General features: G+C 32.8%; 1 protein-coding gene across 1 annotated transcript; it reads right to left on the reverse strand.

Moving 5' to 3' along the window:
- Nucleotides 1–6733: 6733 nt before the first annotated feature.
- On the reverse strand, nucleotides 6734–9864 carry LOC146995552 (52 kDa repressor of the inhibitor of the protein kinase-like). Its single transcript, XM_085824555.1, has 3 exons — nucleotides 9571–9864; nucleotides 8835–8933; nucleotides 6734–7628 (listed from the first exon to the last, which is right to left on the reverse strand). Exons 1-3 carry the CDS (start codon nucleotides 9618–9620, stop codon nucleotides 7400–7402), a joined length of 378 nt encoding a protein of 125 aa, XP_085680681.1. The 5' UTR covers nucleotides 9621–9864; the 3' UTR covers nucleotides 6734–7399.
- Nucleotides 9865–21283: the final 11419 nt, after the last annotated feature.

The raw sequence follows: 21283 nt of genomic DNA on the forward strand, positions 1-21283 counted from the left end.
CTAGCTCTGTTGCAATACTGGAAAAGGTACTCCTCTGTTATTAGGACGGGATTCAGAAATGCACAATGAAACCTCGAGATATGAGGAAAGTATGAGCAAAATACGAGCATTCACTCGAGTAACGAGCAATGAGCCAGACTGTTGGTATGGGTGGCTCCATTTCCCTATCCGGCTCAACTCGAGGAATCCCCTCGTCAGATCACTCAGTGTTCTTATATATACGTGTTTGTGTACTTGCAAGTTAATTGTTTTGACATTTAACATGAAAATAATGATTTCAAGATGCCTCGCAAGAAGTATGTTGCCTCAGATAGTGCTGCAAAGAAAAATAAGGAGGCCATGGCCGTCGATATCAAGAAAGAAATCATAGATAAACATAAGCATGGTGAGGGAATTGGCAAAGACTTGCGGCCTTTCAACATGGAAAATCTACACTATTCTGAAGAAGCAGGAAGAAATAAAGAAACTTGATTTCGCCAAAGGAATTATCGTTGCTTCCAAGCACCATAAAAGTACTCCTAAATGTTGAGAAGCTGTTGTTGGTGTGGATTAATCAGAAGGAGTAAAAAGTTGGTAACAAAGTTAAACTATGCTTATATTATTTACCAGTGTTATTTATTAGGAAAAATTGACTTGATATTAAAATGTTGATATTTTTTGGGGTGTGGAACGGGTTAACTGAATTTCCATTATTTTCAATGGGGAAGCATGTTTCTGAATACGAGAAATTCGCTATACCAGTTGAATGCTGGAACGAATTAAACTCGTATCTCGAGGTTCCACTGTAGATATGTAAGCATGTGTATATGCATGTATGCATATGAGTATACACATACATACATAAAGAATATACACATGCACACACGAGCACCTACATTTAAAAATGCATACATATAGACATATATTTCTGAATCTGGTCCTGATAACAGAAGAATACCTACATGAATCATAGGATTTACATTAATCAGTTTTATTAGAATTCTTAAATGCAGAGAATTTCATCTTCACTATCCGAAAATTCAGTTTCATTTCCAGCTGAAACTATATCAGGACAATCTCATTTATATTATTTCCCTCTAACAACTGATCATTTTTAAAACCTTTTCTATTCCACGGAAAACTAATGCTACATTAAACATATATTTTCTAAATCTGAAAATTTTAAGTTAGCTTAGAAACTGTAATCATTCTTAAAAAAGTTTCATTTATGCAGATGTTAGATCAATAAAATTACTTTCCTGTGAAAAAGTAATATGGCGTTAAACAACATGATTTTACACATCAAGATATACTGAGTGAAAATTCCTGAAATGTTTTATTTCTTGGTATCTCACTGTGCAAGAACTGTATAAATAAGACTACCTCCCTTTTTTAAAAAAAAAATGTTTAGTAAATACTATGAAGAAAACTTGCTACATTATTTACAGTTCATAATTAATAGAAAATAAATCATTTCTTAGCTTATCAGAATTTATTTTTATCACATTCATAAACAGTACTAATTTAAACAAACATAATAACTATGAAATAGAAAATCCAAATCTGCGTCTTTGATGGTCTAGTAGATTGGACGTCTCGTTTACTACAATTCAGTAGGGTGCCGACTCCCCAGACTGTAATATATATATATATTTAATTTACAAGGCAAAAAGCAACAAAAATATAAATTTCTTGGTTTTATATAAGCATTTCTGCACATTTACAGTTTTCATTTTTTTTTAACTATCTAGTTATATCAAAATACATGATTTAGTAAAATATAATTCAAATAATTTAATGTATTTTAGATCAAATACTAACTTTTCAATAAATTTTTTCATGCAAGTCTAATAATCAACATAACTATCAAATTTTGACTTTGAAAATTATGTTTAGAGAAACTGGAAGCTGCAGTAATAATAGTAATAAATTTATTCAAAACTGAAAGTAAAGCATTCTTACTTTATTTTCTTTCTTTAACTATGGCAGATCTTTTAAAACAACAAAATCAAACAAACAAAAAAGAAATGCATTCATGAAAGGACTTAGGACTTACTTATTATTCATGAAAGGATATATTTCAGTAATTACAAGTGCATGAAAATTCACTGTATATAAAATAAAATGAACAAAGTACCTGTGTTTCTATCGCAAAAAATTTCCTGTTTTAATAGCACAATATCTTTGAGTTAAAGATTATATATTAAAGCAAATTTATAAAACTAAATTCAAAAATAAGAAATTAAATTATTTTTAGGGAAAACACTAAGCAAATAAAAAATTTTGAATTTCATAAATAAATGAAAGTTACATGCTTTATTTTTTGGCATAAGGTAGATAATATTTCCAGAACAGATTTCTGAACAATTAGTCATGTTAATATTGCCTTTCTTTTCCATTAAAAGCTATTTTCTGCTTAATTACAGTATGCTTTAAGATAAATATTAAAACGTTTGAGTAAAAATAATATAACTATAAAAAGGTGAGACACATACAAACAGGAGTGACACAAACAGTAAGAAACAGACTAGTGCAAAATTTTTTCAATTTATTGATTTGGTATTCTATGTCATTAACAATACCAAATCCTGAAAATGAATCATTAGGCACGTACACAAAAGAACAACACATGGAAAAACCACATTTCCTACAGACGCTATTTATAAAATTTTATATAGGTGAAGAAAGTACGATTATTAAACACTGAAAATATAAAATATTCACTTACTTTCTTCAAATAATTAGTAACATCGATGAATTCAGTCACAAACGCCAATCCACAAACAAACAGTATTCTTTGCGACTTTACCATTATTTTTGACCGCCATTGCTGACTTCACAAATATCCCGCCACAACCGGAAGTAGAAAGTGTCTGCTTTGCCATTGGTCAGTGAGCAAGAATTGCAACGCCTTTTTTTTTTTTTTTTTTTTTTTTTTTTTTTTTTTTTTATAATTAAACATATTAAGAAAGCCTCTAAATTAGCATATGAAAAAAACTTACTTTTGCATTATATAAATTTATATTCACAGCATCTCTGTATTAAGGTAATAATTCAATTTTTCTACGAAAAATAAAAATGTCTGTGTATGCGCATGCTCAGTGTATAATCGTAAATCCAGTTAATTTTTATAAGTTAGCGTAAAATTAACTATGCAAATTTTGAGTTCATTTAACTGGACCCTTGTACTTATTCTGTAGATCTCCATATTAAGAATGTCTTTAACGGTTTCAGGAAAAATATAAAATATAATTATTTATTTATCTTTTCCTCGTATAAAAATTATTGAAATCGATATATAATTTTTTCCGTACATTAAACAAAATTAAAAAATTTTAGCCTCATGTGATTTTTATAACAAAGATTAAAGGAACTGAAATATATGCAAAATATCAGGATTCAGCTTGCAATTTCGTAGAGTTATTATTATTATTATTAAATAAAAATATTAGTATATCTTTGCTTATAATTAATGATCCTTTGGTCTACATTAAACTATTGTTCAAGAAGTTAAACATTTTCAAGCATCTTCTGCTCTATTTATTCTATTCCTCGACATGAAAGATTTGCTAGTCTTATTCCAATTTAAATACCCATATTTGCTAAATGACATAAGGCGAGTATTGTACCAAACTCAGAAAGTACACAAATTTAATATACAGCTTATTCCAGTTAAATGGTTAATAGGATTTTCATAAAAGAAATTAAATTGTGTAAATTAATGTAAGTGTTGATATGAATAAAAATAACAAATTTGATATAAGAAAATAAATAAGTTATTTTGAAGATCTTTAAATTAAGAAAATATAATTTTTTTCAAAAATGCACGTAAAGATTTAGCTCACATTTTAAAAATTATAGAAAAATTTTAGCCTCATATATGAATGCCCCTTTTTTCATGTTTGTGGAAAAGGAAAACAAAGTGAAATGCCAAAAATGCACTAAATATTTTGAATTAATAAACTTCATTTAGACTTCGTATAATATCCGTAAAAGTGACGAATAAAATATACCATTATGGCGGTAGTTTTATTTCAGTACATTCGGATTCGTATAATTTTCGTAAAAATAACGTGGGGAAAATAACGATAGAGAGTCAACAGTAACTTCAGCCTTTTTCATTCGTATAAATTTCGTAAAAGTAACGTGCAAACAATACCAAACGCTTATTTCACCAAAATTATACGTATATTTTTGGAGACGTGCTGCCTGGGTAGTAAAACAGCGCAAAATGCCGCTTCGAAACTACAGCGTTTCTAGGCTACCGCCCTCCTGGGCTAATCAATTAAATTAACAGTAAATTTAAAAAATCTTATGCAGAACTGAAAATAAATTAAAAAAGATAATCACTATAAAATACAAGCAAAATTAATTATTACGGTTAAATACAATTTTAATATTAGCATCAAATGTATAAAAATTTTTAAGGATTCAAAAGTCATTATTTATCACTATGATGTATTATGAAATATAATTGAAATAAAATTCCTTTATAGAAATTGTGCTATAATACTCATCTATAATTTTAAAAAAGCAGCACGATTTAGAATTTTAAACAAAACTTCCGAAAATTCGCTTTTAAATATTTTGGTATTTTTTACTTATTTACACCAATAAACAGCATAAAAACTGCAAGAGAAAATTGTTTGTTTGAAATTTTCTATTAGTTCATATTTAAAATATTATTTTCTAAAAGAAGTAGTTACAAATTTCCTTACAGCATAGAAAAAGCTAAAAAAATATCCAGTCCTGAAAGCATGCAATAGCTTTATAATTATTTGGAACGTTAATTATGCTTGATAAATGTGCTAAATTTTTAAATATCTATCTCAGTTTCAAAAATAAAAATATCTAAAAATTCTTATGGGTGAAATGTGGAGCTACAACCAACTTTTTCTTGACAATTATACCAACTGCAATAGCCAAACCATTGTAAATTTCTGCAAGTCGTCCCTACTCCTCCGGATGTAATCAAGGTGACAGCTGGGAATGCGTCAGAAGAGGAAGAAAGCCATTTGGGTTAGTATTTTTCTTATAAGGTCCATGGTCCGTAGTTGGTGACGTAGGCCTCCGTAAATTCCCTCCCCCCTGTCAGCGCCACATGGCCCCAAAGTAACATTTTCTATCTACTTTTATCGGGTGCTTAAAGACGTTTTCAATGCAGGTACCCGGACCAAAGAATCTGTAAGGAAAAGAATGAAAGCTTCCATAGACGCAATGTAAACTTGTTTCGCCTCAGCGCCGCTATATCGAGGAGCCACGGCTATACAGTGAAACAGCAGCGCAGGGTGGAATTTAAATAGCGCAGTCCGAGGAGATAGTAATTTTTTTACTTTGAAATTCCTCAAAATGTTTTATTTTCATACATTTCAGATAAATTGTGTAGCTGATCTTTTATCTTCTAATCTTTAATCGTCTAGATGTTTCGCATAGAACATCCTAAAATTCAATTGCAAAATAAATGAATAAATAAATAAATTTTATTATTTTTATATTCCTTATTTTACCCCTTAAATCTTCTTTCTGTAAACTCACAGAATTGTTATTCTTTTGATATAATATCTAGCATTAATTTATAACTAACATCAGAATTAATAGAAAACAAAATTAACTACTGCCGTGATGTTAGATTTCTAACAAATCTGCAATTAATTACATAAATAACGCTATTTTTCTTTTCATATCAAGCATATTATTAAATATTAAAACAAAGAATAACACATTTGAGGTAAAAAAAATGATTTTTATTGACATTTCTCAAGTTTTAGAATATACATATGCAAAATAATTTTAAGCATCTTCACAAATACCAAGAAATTTTTTAGACAATTATTTGGAATGACCATTATGAAAACAATGAGCAAATTTTGCAGCCAAGAACCAAAAGCATTTCACTTAAATTAACAAATACAAAATTACACTTAAAAGGTCTTTTAAAGAATTTCACATAAATTATTAAAATAAGTGATTTCATTACTTTTTCATAAAATATTCAATACTTCTTACATTTATTAATACAAGATTAAATACTGAACTTGAAAATCAAACCTTCCAGGTGTTATTAAAACCTGGGAAGAAATTTTATAAATAATCCACTGAATCAAATAAATATTGTTGCATCTCATCCTGATGAAGATTATTTCAAATTATGAAATTAGAAATTGATTTTTTTAAATAGCAATTACAAAAATGACTATTTTCCATCTTCACTATACATATAATAATTCTAAAAATGCTGTAGCTTGGATTTTACATAATTTTAATTTTGCAAAAATCTATTTAATCCCGAATTATTCGACCAATGAGTACATTTAATTCTGTAAGCTTCAAAAAGAAGAAACACATACCATATAATTCATAATAAATTTTTATAACTCCATATTTAAAATTTTATGAGCAAAATTTGCATGATAACTAACTGAAACAAAAAAAAAATAATTAAAAACAATTACAAGTACCCCTAAATAAATTGAAAACACTGAATTCATTATAATTATCTGACCTCAAAAAAAAAAAAAAAAAAAAAAAAAAAAAAAAAAAAAAAAAAATTACCAAGAAATTTTAATTATTTGGAATGATTATTATGAAAACAAAGAGTCAAAAGCATTTCACTTAAATTAACAAATACAAGATTACATTTAAAATGTCTTATAAAAGTTGCACAAAAATGATTAAAATAACTAATTTCATTTTCTTGGTCCATAAAATATTCAATACTTCTCACATTTATTAATATAAGATTAAATACTTAACTTGAAAATCAAACCTATGGGTATTAAGAAGTTTTGTAAATAATCCACTGAATCAAATAAATATTGCTGCAGCTCATCCTGATGAAGATTGTTTCAAATTATGAAATTAGAAATTAATTCTTTTAAATAGCAATTGCAAGAAATGCCTATTTTCCACCTTCACTATACATATAATAATTCTAAAAATGCTGTATGCTTGGATTTTACATAATTTTAATTTTGCCAAAAATCAACAGTCAATATTTCGACTAATAACCGTCAATTTTGTTGTACAGTATTCTTTGAGCATAACATGACAGGCGATCCAAACCATCAATTTTGTTGCACAGTATTCTTTGAGCATAACATGACAGGTGATCCACTATTATTGACGAGTTATTTCTTAGATAGCGCTATTGTTAAGCATATTGAAATAATAACAATAAACAATGTAGATACCTGTTTGTTCAAAATTTTGTCGGCACTGCACAGGAATGTAAATATCGCATCTTTGGTGAACAGTAATCGTGATCTTTGAAATGTGACGAATATATTAGTGCAGTTTTATACAAATCAGTTGGTGATTTATTTAACAAGTCTTGACAGGCGATCCAAACCATCAATTTTGTTGCACAGTATTCTTTGAGCATAACATGACAGGTGATCCACTATTATTGATGAGTTATTTCTTAGATGGCACCATTGTTAAGCATATTGAAATAATAACAGTAAACACTGTAGATACCTGTTTGTTCAAATTTTGTCGGCACTGCACAGGAATGTAAATATCGCATCTTTGGTGAACAGTAATCATGATCTTTGGAGTGTGACGAACATATTAGTGCAGTTTTATATAAATTAGTTGGTGATATATTTAACAAGTCTTGATTACTGCATGCGGGAGCCCATTGTTTTGATCTATAAAAATGAAAACATTAATTTTATATTTCAATAAATCCATTTACAGTGTTAGTAGAAAAATAGCAAACTAAAAACATTCCTTATACATTAGTTACACAATCTCAAGAAGGGTTATATATTTTTTAAGAACAAACATTAAATTATAATTTAAGGAAAAATTCATGTACATAATATGATTTATTACATTTCTGACATATTTATACTAATTCTCTATTATTTTGATCTATGAAAACAAAAAAACAATTTTATTTTCTTTAATTAAAAGAACCTCTTTTCAGTGTTATTAGAAATATAACCTTGTTAAAATTCTGAAATGATTGCATTTCATCTAATTTTATTTTGATGTACGAAAACCAATAATTTTGCAGATATTGTGTTAAATTGTAGTTACCGGTCATAGTATCTAGTTAAACAATTTAGCATTTCTTTGTACAGTTTTGTTAACAATATGATTAAAAAAGGATAAGGCACCAATAAAAAGTACACATTGTTCGTAAAGTGCATCTTTAAAATGTTTCCTTCCTTATTCACACTAATATGTAGTGGTTCCCTAAAGTGTTCGTACACTTATGTTTCAGTGAAATAGTGCTGTGAGAATTTTTTAATATCTATAAATTTATCTTAGCAAAACTCTATAAAAGTATTATAAGAATACAGTAAAACTTTGGGGGGGGAATTAATAATTAAAAAGTAACAAAAAAGTTACCTCACAAAAATCTTCGTGCACTTTAAAGAAATCTGCAGACACTATTACGAAATATTGCAGTTAAATTTCTGTCAGTTTTTGTAGGATATCCTGCAGCATTCAAGCTTGTAATACATAAATTACAAAAATTATCTTCTAAAATATTAGAAGAAAAAATTTTAAAAAAATTTGGTTTTATTCAAAATCACTTCGAGATATGAGAAAATATTGGGCTTTATAATCAAATTCAATTCCAGGCTACAGCGCATTTTTTACAAATTCTTAAAGTGTATGAACACTTTTGGGAGCAACTGTATCACAAGCACAGTTATCTTGAATATTTACAGAAGAACACTGAACTATTTGTCCATGATGAGGAACACTTAATGGAAAAAAACAAGCTATTTATTTAAATTATTCCAAATACATGAAATATTTGCTTCTCTATCAAAAATTGAGATATATATATATTATTAATTATCAAAGCTTAGTTTCTTTTAAACTTAGAAATGATTTACCTAATAGGATCCTTAGGAAATCTGAAAAATTTCCTGTCTGGTGTTTTTCGAGATGTTGTCCCACAAACACTACAGCGATACCAGGATTTGGGTTGTTTGCTAAGTAAAAGATAGATTTAGTCTGTTATTCACTAAACCACATCAAATATTGAGAGAAATCAAAATTATATTTTTATAATAATGAATATAAAATTTTCAAAAATAATCATAAAATACGAAAAATTGTATATAACTATCAATATACTACATTAAAAATAGTCTTCAGTGGCCACTAATATTAAATAAGTTTATAAATTTTCTCAGATAAATTATTTGGTAATCTATAGCATAAATTTAAAGCTGAAGCATAATACAATTTATTAATAAAATTAATTTATGCAATCATACATGCCATTAGTTGCCGCATTATTATAAATGGCAAATTTATTCCTGATCGCTCGTTTTGTCGTAATATTATTATTAGTTGACTTTAAAGCTTAAAACTCAGTAAAAAAATTTAGAAAGAAATAGCAATATGCCTGCAAAAACTATAGTATTTGTTTGCCATATGATTAATTATATAAATTGAGATTCATATGCTAAAATGCAAAGTTAATATATTAAGAATGAAAATCTAGCTGCTGTGTGATACAATGAGACAAAATATTTTTGGAGCTTGGGAATCAAAATTAATGTACTATACAAAATCAATTTTTAAAATCTATGATAGGTTTTCGAATTAAAAAAGCAAGCTTACCTCACAGAAAGAGAATCGGGTGAATTCCGGTGATCGTCCTTGCGAAACATCCATCTTATGATCAGCTTAAATAACCAGAGAAAAGAACTGAAAAAAACTTATGAATGTAAAAAACTAAAATGAACCTCTTCGAACAACGTGGTAAAAGATTGCTAATACGGCTGACGACATGCCGGTTTCTTGCCTGCTATTTCGCACATGCGCAGAAAGGTACGGAGGGTGGATGGATTGCCCCTTTAAAATAAGCTTCAGGGACATACACAGGGTCTCTTCAGTCTGACGGAGCCACATTTGCCTCGGGAAACCTTTACTTCTTCTCCTTACAGATGCTTTGCCCGGACCTCCTTTCGAACCCAGGCTTTAGTTGTTGGTTTTACCTATGTATAACATTAATTCGACTTGGATGGGTTTCGAAGCTGCTCAATCAGGGCACAATTTCCTGTAGACCGATGGCTCTTCTGTGCTCTGCCTTGTTAAAAGAACTTAATTTAACTTGGAGTACTATGCGTCACACGCTTTGAAATACCCAGAAAGGCGCTGCACTAAATTCTGAAGAAAAAATTTCAATGCAACAACTAATTTGTAATAGCGCGTTTCTCGCGGCGTAAGGACACTTAATCAGATCTGAGTTTCCTCTCTTCTATTTCCGCCAAACGCTGCGAACATCGCGAGTTCCACTTGTCGAACGTACTCTCGTTCCAAAGAGCCAAGGGGACTACACCGAATACGATGAAAATTTCCTCCACCACTTTCTCAGGACGAGCCAATAAATTGGCTTTGTAGGAAAACTTCACCTAGGAATTTCTGGGATTCGTATGCATCTGAAATCAAAATTAATAAGTACTTCACTTTTATTTCTGTAGCGGTGATTTAAAAAGTAAGTCTAAAATACTGTAATCAAAGAATGAAATAGTCCTGCAGTTAAAAATAATATAAAAAGGAATGAGGTAATTCACTACAATATGGTTTTACTGAATCTCAGTTGCTAAAGACAGGAAGAATTATTATGCGATATTCATCTTCAAAAAAAAAAAAAAAAAAAAAAAAAGGGCTGGTTGATTTAAACTAAAATCGAAATCACTTCAAACATTTAAAACTTGAATATCATTAATATTGGCGATCATTTACATTCTTAGTTTTCGATTAGCTATTAAAAATGCAGTGACTCTAGTAGCAACCAATTCTGAAAAGCGACAAGCAAAAAATCGACTTTACTCTTCTGTGATTGCAAGTCATATTGGCACCCCCGTTAATGTGGTTACATTGAATTTGGAAATACTGATCTTTATTTTTCATTTTCAGCAATTTTGCTACCTTGTACTGGTCATGCTCCCGACCCCCCCCCAAAAAAAACTCTATACATAAGAGAAACAAAAGGTTTCAGTTCTCCAGATTTTTTAGTTTAGGATCCGAATTAGCTACGTCGTCGGCACTGCACCTCCCATACGAGATGGATTGACCTAGAAATGCCGCAATCCAGAAAATGTAACACAATTTTTAAAATAGAGAGAGCGAATTAAGGACTATTGCTAACTGAAATTATAATTTTGATTTACATACATTTATCTCACGATTTTGTAATTTTCATTTATACATTTTTTAACCTTACATATAAAATTTTCTTGTTACTGCTCTAATGCCTTTGCTAAAAAGGCTTTCTATCGCTAAGCCTTTTTCTCTTTGAAGGGGGAGGAGGAATATGTACAACAAAGTTGCAGAAGGGACAAGTATGAATACCATCAGGCAAAATGTCTTTTTTCCGAGATCTAATAGTGAGAATTAAACTCAATACTCGGAAGACAGCGAACTCAAATAGTGAGAATACGTCCAGAAAAGGTATCCACTTGCATTTGGTGGAAGGGAAGAATGAGAAGAATATTAGCTCTTATTATTTGCTTTTCAAAACATTATTAACTGAATTAGTGACACACGCCGAAATTAAATTCTGTAGTGCACTAATCTGCTCTACCAAATTAGCAATGGACTGCATGAATAAATAGTTATCTTGAAAATTGAGTTGCTTTTTCGCCGGTTTCATTAATTAACGGTATCTATATACAAGGAGAAAATTTCTACCTAACTTGAGTGTTAAGGATGAGTTATATAAAATATAGTTTGGAAGGTTAACCTAATGATCCAAATATTTTATTTATAATGAAATACTTACAAAGTAATTATGTGTCTCCAGGAAGCGTTTTCTTCAGAACAAATGTTAATTACCACTACGGATTGAAGCATTATTAAAGCTCTATTATTTCTATTTAAATTTATTTCATGTCACCACAAGACAGGCGATCATGCTCTCTAAAACTTTTATTTCGTAACTTTTACGTTCAATCCATATAAAAATTATATACACGAAAGATCCATAAAAAAGTTAGCAAATCAAAGTATTTACATCACCAGTATTTACTTTACATTACATAGTATTTATATTACAATATTACATTTTTACATTACAGTCTTAGATTACGTTACATAGTATTTACATTACACAGACACAAAACGCTTTTCTAAGCTTCATTTGAAGGACTCACTACTGAGACCCTCAAAATCACTGATATCTTCACTAGGTGAATAGCCCACCAGCGGCCGAGCGGTAAAGTCGCTGAACACTGGTAGTTTGGTCCGAGGTTCGAATCCCGCGAACGGGCTGGCTGCATGGGTGTTTTCGTGGTTTTCCCCATGTGTAACGTGTATACGAGCCAGTTACCCTTAGAAAGTCCTCCACGAAGGCATCCCTTCCCTTATGCAGATAGCCCTAGAGGCTTTGCCGTAATTAAATACACATACACTAGGTGAATGACCGCCGTGGGATTGCATAAAGGAGTTATCCGAAAGATAAATACCTATTTTGTGAAATCAGGCAAAATCTCAAAAACATAAATGTCAAGCAAGTTTAATGTGAAAAACCGTGAATTCGATTTAATTTTTGTACGTACAGACTGTCGTATTTCGTGTAACAGAATAAAGTACCTATTCTGGTAGATTAAAAAATATTTCTTGTTTAGTTTAGGAACGAAGTTATCACTACTGATAGTCGATGATGCAATAGAACCACCTCATCCAAAGTGTGCGACCATTTTGAGACGTTTTTACTACGCCTTGTTTTGCCTGGGATACATCCTTTACAAAGACTTCCAAGTGTCTTATTTCTTTAATTTTCCAAAGGAGGAAGAGCTTTTAAAATTTAAAAAATTTCCCTTTAATCGAGGCAGCTAGCCTTTTAGCTGAGTGCTGGATATTCGGAATTTCAATCTTTAAATTTAAAATATTCTGAATCCATGTGCATGGTATTTGTACTTTCACAATTGTTCGAGATTAACGCTGCATTTACGTTTATGCATCTATCTATTTAGTTATCTACTATATATGTATATATTATTTTTACTATTATTATTAGTAGTAGTATTATATTGCTATTATTATTATTATTATACTTTAATTTTAGCATTTATATTTATTTTTTAATTCGTTGGCGCTGAAAAAGTCAAGTGGAATGAAACGCATGGTCAGTAAAACATATTTGTCGAATTTAAATATTTTAAATTATTCCCACTTGATGAGACAATCTGAAACCATATAAATAATTATTTGCATAAAGATATAAATAATTATTTCGCATTTTAGTTAAAAATATTTATAAAAAATTTTAATGTATTCTAACGTTTCAAAAATTTAATAGTTCGTTATGTTTTATTTTTTAAATGTATTTAAATTTTTTTTTCTGCGATAGTATATATATATATTTTTCTAATTTTACTCTACTACCTACGGTGATCTAGATCTACGGTGGCACCGATAGATGGCGGCACCTTATCGATATGACTTGCTGATGCGCTTCATCTCAGCTCCGAAGCTCCTCCTCTACTTGTGATGTCCCTGCTGTCACCTCCCTCTTTCCACCTCCTGACTCCTCCCACCTACCAGTCCAGACTTTTTCACCGTCATGCTCCCGTCAGGCTTAAGTGTCAAGAGCCGGAAACATTGCGTTGTAACAGCAATATCCCGGCAATATGGATAATGAATGGAATAAAAGGCAAATGAAATTACCTAAACTTTCTTTGATTAAACTGTGTTGCGTCTCTGAGGCGAAGCGGTGGGTTGAAAAAAAAAAATAGTGTAATGGTTTTTTCGTAGCAAGGTTTTCTTTAGGGTGGTCATGTCCCCTGAATCTGCACGCGATAGGTGTCGAAACTTTAATTTGTAATATTAGTGAGATAACTCAGGTAATTTAAAATTGCCGGAAATTCCTAATGTATACTTTTTTTTCAAACAACGAATTAAGCTGGATATAAAACTGAGTTACGATTCATTCAGGAATTTATCAAAGCTAAATGCTAAATGGAATTATTTATCAAACAGCCCACTTAAATACCAACAGATAAAATTATTACTGATTTTTTCCGAATATAAATTGGGATTTCCGATAAAAATTTCTATATTTGCCATGCCAACAAATTTTGGAATTTTAATTAACAATTCCCAATCGTTACTGTCTTTGGTGGTACTTAATGCATGATATAATTAAAGAAAATAAGAGTAGACAATCTCCTATAACAAAAGAATATATTAAGTACTAAATTACAATTTAAATTACATTGCAGAGATCAACGCAGAGCTCGGAACACAGTTCATGCTACCGTCGCGTACTGTTGTCTCACGAGAAGTCTGAGTGAGTAATGACGTCGCTTTGCTGCTCCGATTAAGAACTGGATTTTACACGTGGCGCCATCTCATGAATAGAAGTTGAAGTATCTGTCGGAACGCCACAGTACTCCACCCCAAGTACCATCGATACGTTATAAGTACTTTGGGTTAAATTTAACCTTTCTTCCAGATCTGGCAGTTTTAGGTTGCTCTTTAACGGGATGTAAGCTTTCTTCCGGGAGTGATGTTGATGAGGAAGTTGTTGGATTTTGCATTAGAAATCCTGGTTTGAGACGATCGATTCCAATCACTGATTGTTTGCCATTGCAGATGATGGTGAAATGTTTCGGTGTTCGTTTGACAACTTTGAATGGACCATCATATGAAGGTGTTAAAGTTGGCTTAATTGCATCGTTGCGCACGAATACGTGCGAAGATGTCTCAAGCGCAGGATGTACAAAATAGCTTGGCTGGTTATGCGAAGATGCTGGGGTTGGCGAGATATTGCTCATGGTCTCACGTAAACGTTGAAGGAATGTTGGAGGGTCGATAACTGGAGTAGATTCTGGGTGAAAGAATTCACCTGGCAGACGGAGGGTTGCACCATATAACATTTCAGCACAAGTGCTACCAATGTCTTCTTTGAATGCTGTGCGAAGACCAAGCAAGACTAGGGGTAAGGCTTCTGTCCAGTGTGTGCTACTGTGGCACTTCAGACCTTGTTTGAGAGATCGGTGAAAGTGTTCCACCATCCCATTTCCAGATGGATGGTATGGTGTTGTGCGAATATGGCGAATGCCAAGAAGAGAGGTGAGGGATGCGAACAAGTGACATTGAAATTGTCGGCCTTGGTCAGTAGTGATGGTGGTAGGCATGCCAAATCTTGAAAGCCACTGGGAGATGAATGCTCGAGCTACAGTTCCAGCGGATATATTTTCAATAGGGATGGCTTCAGGCCATCTTGTGTACCGATCAATACAAGTGAGGAGGTAAGTGTAACCATTTGAAGGAGGCAATGGGCCAACCAAGTCTAAGTGCACATGATCAAAGCGTCTTGCTGGAAGGTTAAATTGTTGAATGGGGCTGTGAGTGTGACGGGATACTTTACACCGTTGACATCTAATACATGAACGAGTCCATTCTGTGATGTCTTGATTCATTGCTGGCCAGACAAATCTGTCTGCGATCAGCTTTTTGGTGGCACGGATTCCAGGATGTGCCAAATTGTGCAAGGCATTAAACACTTCACGTCTAAAATTGACAGGAATATAGGGACGTATTCTATTGTCCTCTATGTCACAGTAAATTTTAAGCGTTGGATCAATGTGCAGCGGTTGTAACTGAAGGGAGGTTTGTGGATTTCAGATTAGGTTCTTGAGTTCCTCATCATGCAATTGAGCTTTCGCAATTTCAGAGAATTCTGGGGTAGTGAGGTTGATATTGTTTACCCGAGACAAGGCATCAGCGACACAATTATCAGTACCAGAGACATATCTGATATCTGTACTAAACTGGGCGATGAAATTCAGATGTCGAAGCTGACGAGGAGAACATGAGTCAGAGTTTTTTCTAAAAGCGAAGGTTAATGGTCGATGATCGGTGAAAATGATGAAGTCGTGTCCTTCCAAGTTGTGCCGGAAGTATTTAACAGCACAGTACACAGCAAGTAGCTCCCTGTCATATGTGCTGTATTTCCTTTCTGCAGTAGTAAGTTTTCTGGAGAAGAATGCCATTGGGGAAAGTCCTTTAGTGGTATGGGCTTGAAGCACTGCTCCTATGGCCGTGTCAGATGCATCTACCATTATAGAGAGCTGATCACTAGGTGAGTGATAAGAAAGTGTGGCTTCGTGTTTGCATTGCACGAATGCTGCAGATGCAGATTCAGTCCAAGGGACAGCTCGCTGATCGTTTTTTTTTTGCTATTCTTCAGAAACTCATGTAGGGAGGCTTGTGTTTTTGCGGCATTTGGCAGAAAGCGTCGGTAGAAATTTAACATTGCTAGAAAACGCTTCAGTTCAGAGATGGTTTTGGGCTGAGGTAGGTCGTTAATTGCTTTGACTCTTTCCGGTAAAGGTTTGACTCCATTCTGGGTGATAAGACATCCAAGAAAGAAAACTGAGGGTTGACCAAGTACACATTTGGATGGATTTAGTTTTAATCCATGATCTTTAAGGCGAGTGAGAATCTGACGCAGATGTTGAAAATGTTCTTCCGCATCTGTAGATGCAACCAGGATATCATCAAAATATGGGATGCAGAAATCGAGGCCAGACAGTACTTGGTGTATGAAACGCTGAAATGTTTGGCCAGCATTGCGAAGGCCAAATGGCATATATAAGTACTCAAAGAGACCAAATGGTGTAGTCACTGCGGTCTTGGGCACATCTTCAGCATGCACTGGGATCTGATGATATGCTCTGGTAAGATCGAGGGTAGAAAATATGTTTGTTCCATGAAAAGGATGGGTACAGTCTTGGATATGTGGGACTGGATATCTGTCAGGGACTGTGACGGCATTAAGTCGACGATAATCTCCACAAGGCCGCCAGTCACCATTAGACTTTTTAACCATGTGAAGTGGACTGGCCCATGGACTTTTAGATGGGCGAATGGTTCCCTGTGCTAGCATGAATTCAAATTCTTTGCGAGCAGCTTTTAGCATCTCTGGAGAAAGACGACGAGGCTTGGAAAATACAGGTGGGCCATGCGTTTCAATGTGATGATACACTTCTGGCTGATGAGTATGCTGCCCTGATTTGGATGGGTTTAAAATGTCAGGGAATTCTGCTAATAACCGATGAAACCGTGTGCTGCCCGATACAACACTTATGTTGGTAGGTACGTTCGATATGTGAGAAGCTTGGCCCTGTGATGTGATGTCAGCTGAGTTGTAGCATCAATTAAGCAATTATTCTTGACATCCACCAGAAGGTGGAAATGTGTCAAGAAGTCGACACCAATAATTGCTTGAGTTACATCCGCAATAATAAAAGGGCAGTTGAAAGTCCGGCGCAAGTTTAAATCAAGTATGAATAGTTTGGTGCCGTAGGTTGCAATTTGGGTATCATTGGCTGTATACAGTACAAGTTGATTAAGTTGGTGAGCATTTGTTTTAGTTCTCGGGAGTACTGATATGTCAGCTCCAGTATCTACTAGAAAACATAACTGAGTTGAACGATCAGCCAGTACTATTCTGTCGATGTGGCGGACATTCTGTTGGCCAGCAGAAGACCGCCCATTTAGTTTCCCGCTTGTTCAAAAGTGCATGGAGGGGCACACTTGCGAGCTTGAGCGCCAAAATTCATATGATAAAAACATATGCCACTTGTGGGTTCTTTGTACTGCGTTCGAGTATTAAGACGAGATGGACTCCTGCTTCGGGCACGAAATTTATTACGTGGGCCCTGATTTGATCGATTGTATCTCCGTGAAGCATGAAGACTTGTAGAGAGATCAGATACTTTTTTGGTCAATTCAGCCACTTGTTGTTCGAGGGATGAACTGGAAGGTGCAGCATTAGCAGCACTGACATAAGCTGGAGTAACAAGTTCATTAATTTTGTCAGCCATTACTGCTAAACGGGTTAGATCTTCATTGGAAGCAGCGAGAATTATTTGTATGTTATTAGAGAGACGCGAAAGCCATAGTGACTTCAACAAGTCGTCACTAAAATGGCTTCCTGTCAGATCACGCATTCGTGACAGCAAGTATGAAGGTCGCTGATCTCCAAGTTCAAGTCCTTGTAGTAAAGTACGTATTTTTGAAGATTCACTTTCTGAATAGATTTCAATGAGCCGCTGTTTCAGTTTGGAGTATTTATCACAATCAGGTGGTTTGAGAATTAAGTCATGCACTGAATTCAGAATATCAGACTCAATTGCTGCAACTACATGGTTGAATTTTGTAGAATCCTCACTAATGCGAGCGATAGAAAATTGTACTTCGATCTGAGCAAACCACAATGAAGGATTATTTTTCCAGAAAGGCGGTGGCTTCACCGCAAAGCGTGTGATTTGTGGCTCTGGAATATCGTCGGGCATACTGATAGATAATTTTTACTTTAATTAATAAACACTTAACGGCACAAATATTGTAGCAAGAGGATACACTATTGATATTTTGCCATGATAACAATAAATATTTTAACCATGCAGAAAAAATTTACATAACGATACACACACAAATAATACAGGGTCAGCAATTACACACACAAATAATATTTTACCGAAATGCATTTGAAAAGAAACCACTATTTCCGAAAAAAAATGATGTGTTCATTTTGTATTGCGCACACACAAAATCACCACTTCACACTGCTAAGGCACTTTCGAAGGAGAAAGGAAATCACTCCTGCAGCACATGGGAAAAAATTCACTATTTTCGAACACTGAAGGAAGAATTTTGCCGTAGCACGTTGCACAAAAGTTACTGATGTAGCACATTTAGCGAAAATCACTGTTGTAGCACATTTGTCACAAAAGTTGAATGATCGAAGAATTATTGCACGACTGGCGAAGTCAGCGGAACGGAACAGATCACATTGATGATTTGCTGAAGATAGAAGAGGAGGAAGATAGAAGATAGAGATAGAAGAGAAGAAGATTTGCTTGTGATGATATGCACGACTTTGAAAAAAAAAAACACAAGCAATATATATCAATACTTCTAGAAATAATTGAAGGGGTACGTTGTAGCATAAGTTTAATGTCCATATTCGTTGTTATTTTTAGTCAGTTCTTCAGAATGCCTTGGATGCACGTGGCTTAGGATCGTTGAAAATCCATTGTCAGTAGCGTGCTCAGTCAAAAGGTCACCACTTTTGGTGGTCGTGTGCTTAATGCATGATATAATTAAAGAAAATAAGAGTAGACAATCTCCTATAACAAAAAAATATATTAAGTACTAAATTACAATTTAAATTACATTGCAGAGATCAACGCAGAGCTCGGAACACAGTTCATGCTACCGTCGCGTACTGTTGTCTCACGAGAAGTCTGAGTGAGTAATGACGTCGCTTTGCTGCTCCGATTAAGAACTGGATTTTACACGTGGCGCCATCTCATGAATAGAAGTTGAAGTATCTGTCGGAATGCCACATATCCAATTTATCTCCTTCTTTACACTCTGCAAACGAATATCGAGTAAGTACAGAAAACATTACTCAGGGTGTTAACTGGTTACAATACGTCATATTAGCAAAATTTCTATTACGAAAGTAGCTTGAAGTTTTACGAAAACTAAATTTGCGCTGTTTTATTTCGAAAAGAGATTAAGACGTCAAATTATTGTTAAATCCACTTTTATTTCTAAGCCCCACCTTCATTGCACTGTGTTTCATGCACATGTATTGAATATTTAGCGTAATTCGATGGGAAATATTCTGTAACTTTCTAAGAGATGTCAAAAATCTTACATAATTTGGATGCTTATAAACTTGAAATTAATGCGTAGAGCCGCCTCTTATCTCCTTCGTTAGAGATCTGGTATTCAGTTTGGCATTTCGACTCTCTAGCTTAGAAATGAATTTACCATGAATTTATTCACGAGTTTGAATTTATTCTTAAATACACATGTATGTATATATATATATACATGTGTATATGTGTACACACACGTTAAAAAAATAGCCCAAAATTTTTAAAATTGGCTTTCTTGGTATTGTAACAAGATTTTAATAGTAAATACAGTATAGACCCCATCAGAGATTAAATATATCAGTGTGGAAAACATTCAGCAGTAATGTTAATATTTCAGACGCTTTTACATTTTTCACGAAGCGTATAAATATAAGAAAATTTTTGTATTTCTTTTCTTCCTTTAGGGCGAAAAAAACGTTTAAATACTCTACATTGAACTAACAGAGATAGATACAAATAAATGTCTCCGATACTGATATTTCTTTCATTTACAGTGAGGACTTGATTTTTGGTGTTGTGAATAATATCAGTGATTTTAACTTAAGTAGAGAAGCGAATATTTGTATGATGCCACGTTGGTTTGGGGGAAAAGTGTAGGAACAGACTGCTATCTTATTTAGATAGATATTAAGAGTTCGGTTTAGGTAGGTTATACTTGGTTATGTTTAGTTAGGTTATATCAGATTATACTTGGAATATTGAATATAAACATTATAAAAGAATGAACTCGAAATCTGAGTTTATTTGACAAAGAAATTCTTCAAAACGTGCACAAAACATTCCGGTGGCCGAATATCCCTGATGTATTACATTAAATATAGATTTATATTCTTTTGGAAGCCGATGCCATATAAATTTACTTAAATACGAATCGATCTGATATCGTGCTGTTACATGATGCCTTTTCTGTCCCCGTTTACGAATACCACAAGCTTTTATTGTTTTGAATATTTGTATCAGTATAACCAGGTCCGAAACTTTGAAAATTCTTGCTGTTCTGTAGAAAGAAGATAATGTATTCTAATTTTCTCCAAAAAATATAAGAGAATACGGATAAATAGCGTATTGTTAACAAATGCCGAAGCTTCGAATTCAAGTATTAAATCATGTTGAATATTCCAAATGAAAACCCATTTTAATTACACAAATGTCAAAATCGTGAACTTTTAGAAACGCAAATGTAATGTCTTAATAGCGCAATTTAACTTGTTATTACTTACTTAAATATTCCAAGAAACTTTAATGTATTGCAGTTCATAATATGTTGTAAACCAAAAATATTTAAATCATCCAGAATCTGAAGACATTAATATTCCTATAATATTTCAGATCAAAGAAGCTAAATCAGCCTTTAGATAAAATAAATCTGTGTCACTTCGGAAATTCTTTTATTAATATTGAGGTCGAGTAAATACAGAAGTTTTCCTTCTTTTGTTTGTTGTGTTTTTGTAGATTAATTTACGTTTAATTTATTAACATTAAATTTGTTAAGTTAGTAATATTAATTTTTCAAGTAAACTGACACACATTTGTTTAATTTATTTTAAATGCACATCCATTTTTAGCAGAGTTACTATGGCTAAACATTTTATTTATTTAAAAAATAAACATCTGCCTTTCTTCAGGAAATGAAATGCTTTGAGATT

Source organism: Stegodyphus dumicola, chromosome 9, assembly GCF_044657685.1.
Source record: "Stegodyphus dumicola isolate Sdum_Otavi_A_Nest chromosome 9, ASM4465768v1".
In the NCBI taxonomy this organism is placed as follows: Eukaryota; Metazoa; Arthropoda; class Arachnida; order Araneae; family Eresidae; genus Stegodyphus; species Stegodyphus dumicola.

Bases quoted from the DNA above. Each gene is read 5' to 3' on its own strand.
- LOC146995552 (XM_085824555.1), bottom strand. From the start codon at position 9,620: ATGTTTCGCAAGGACGATCACCGGAATTCACCCGATTCTCTTTCTGTG. The intron at 8,934-9,570 runs GTAAGCTTGCTT...TCTTTTACTTAG, and splicing joins CCCGATTCTCTTTCTGTGAG to CAAACAACCCAAATCCTGGT. The intron at 7,629-8,834 runs GTAAATCATTTC...TCATTTTTATAG, and splicing joins TTTCCTAAGGATCCTATTAG to ATCAAAACAATGGGCTCCCG.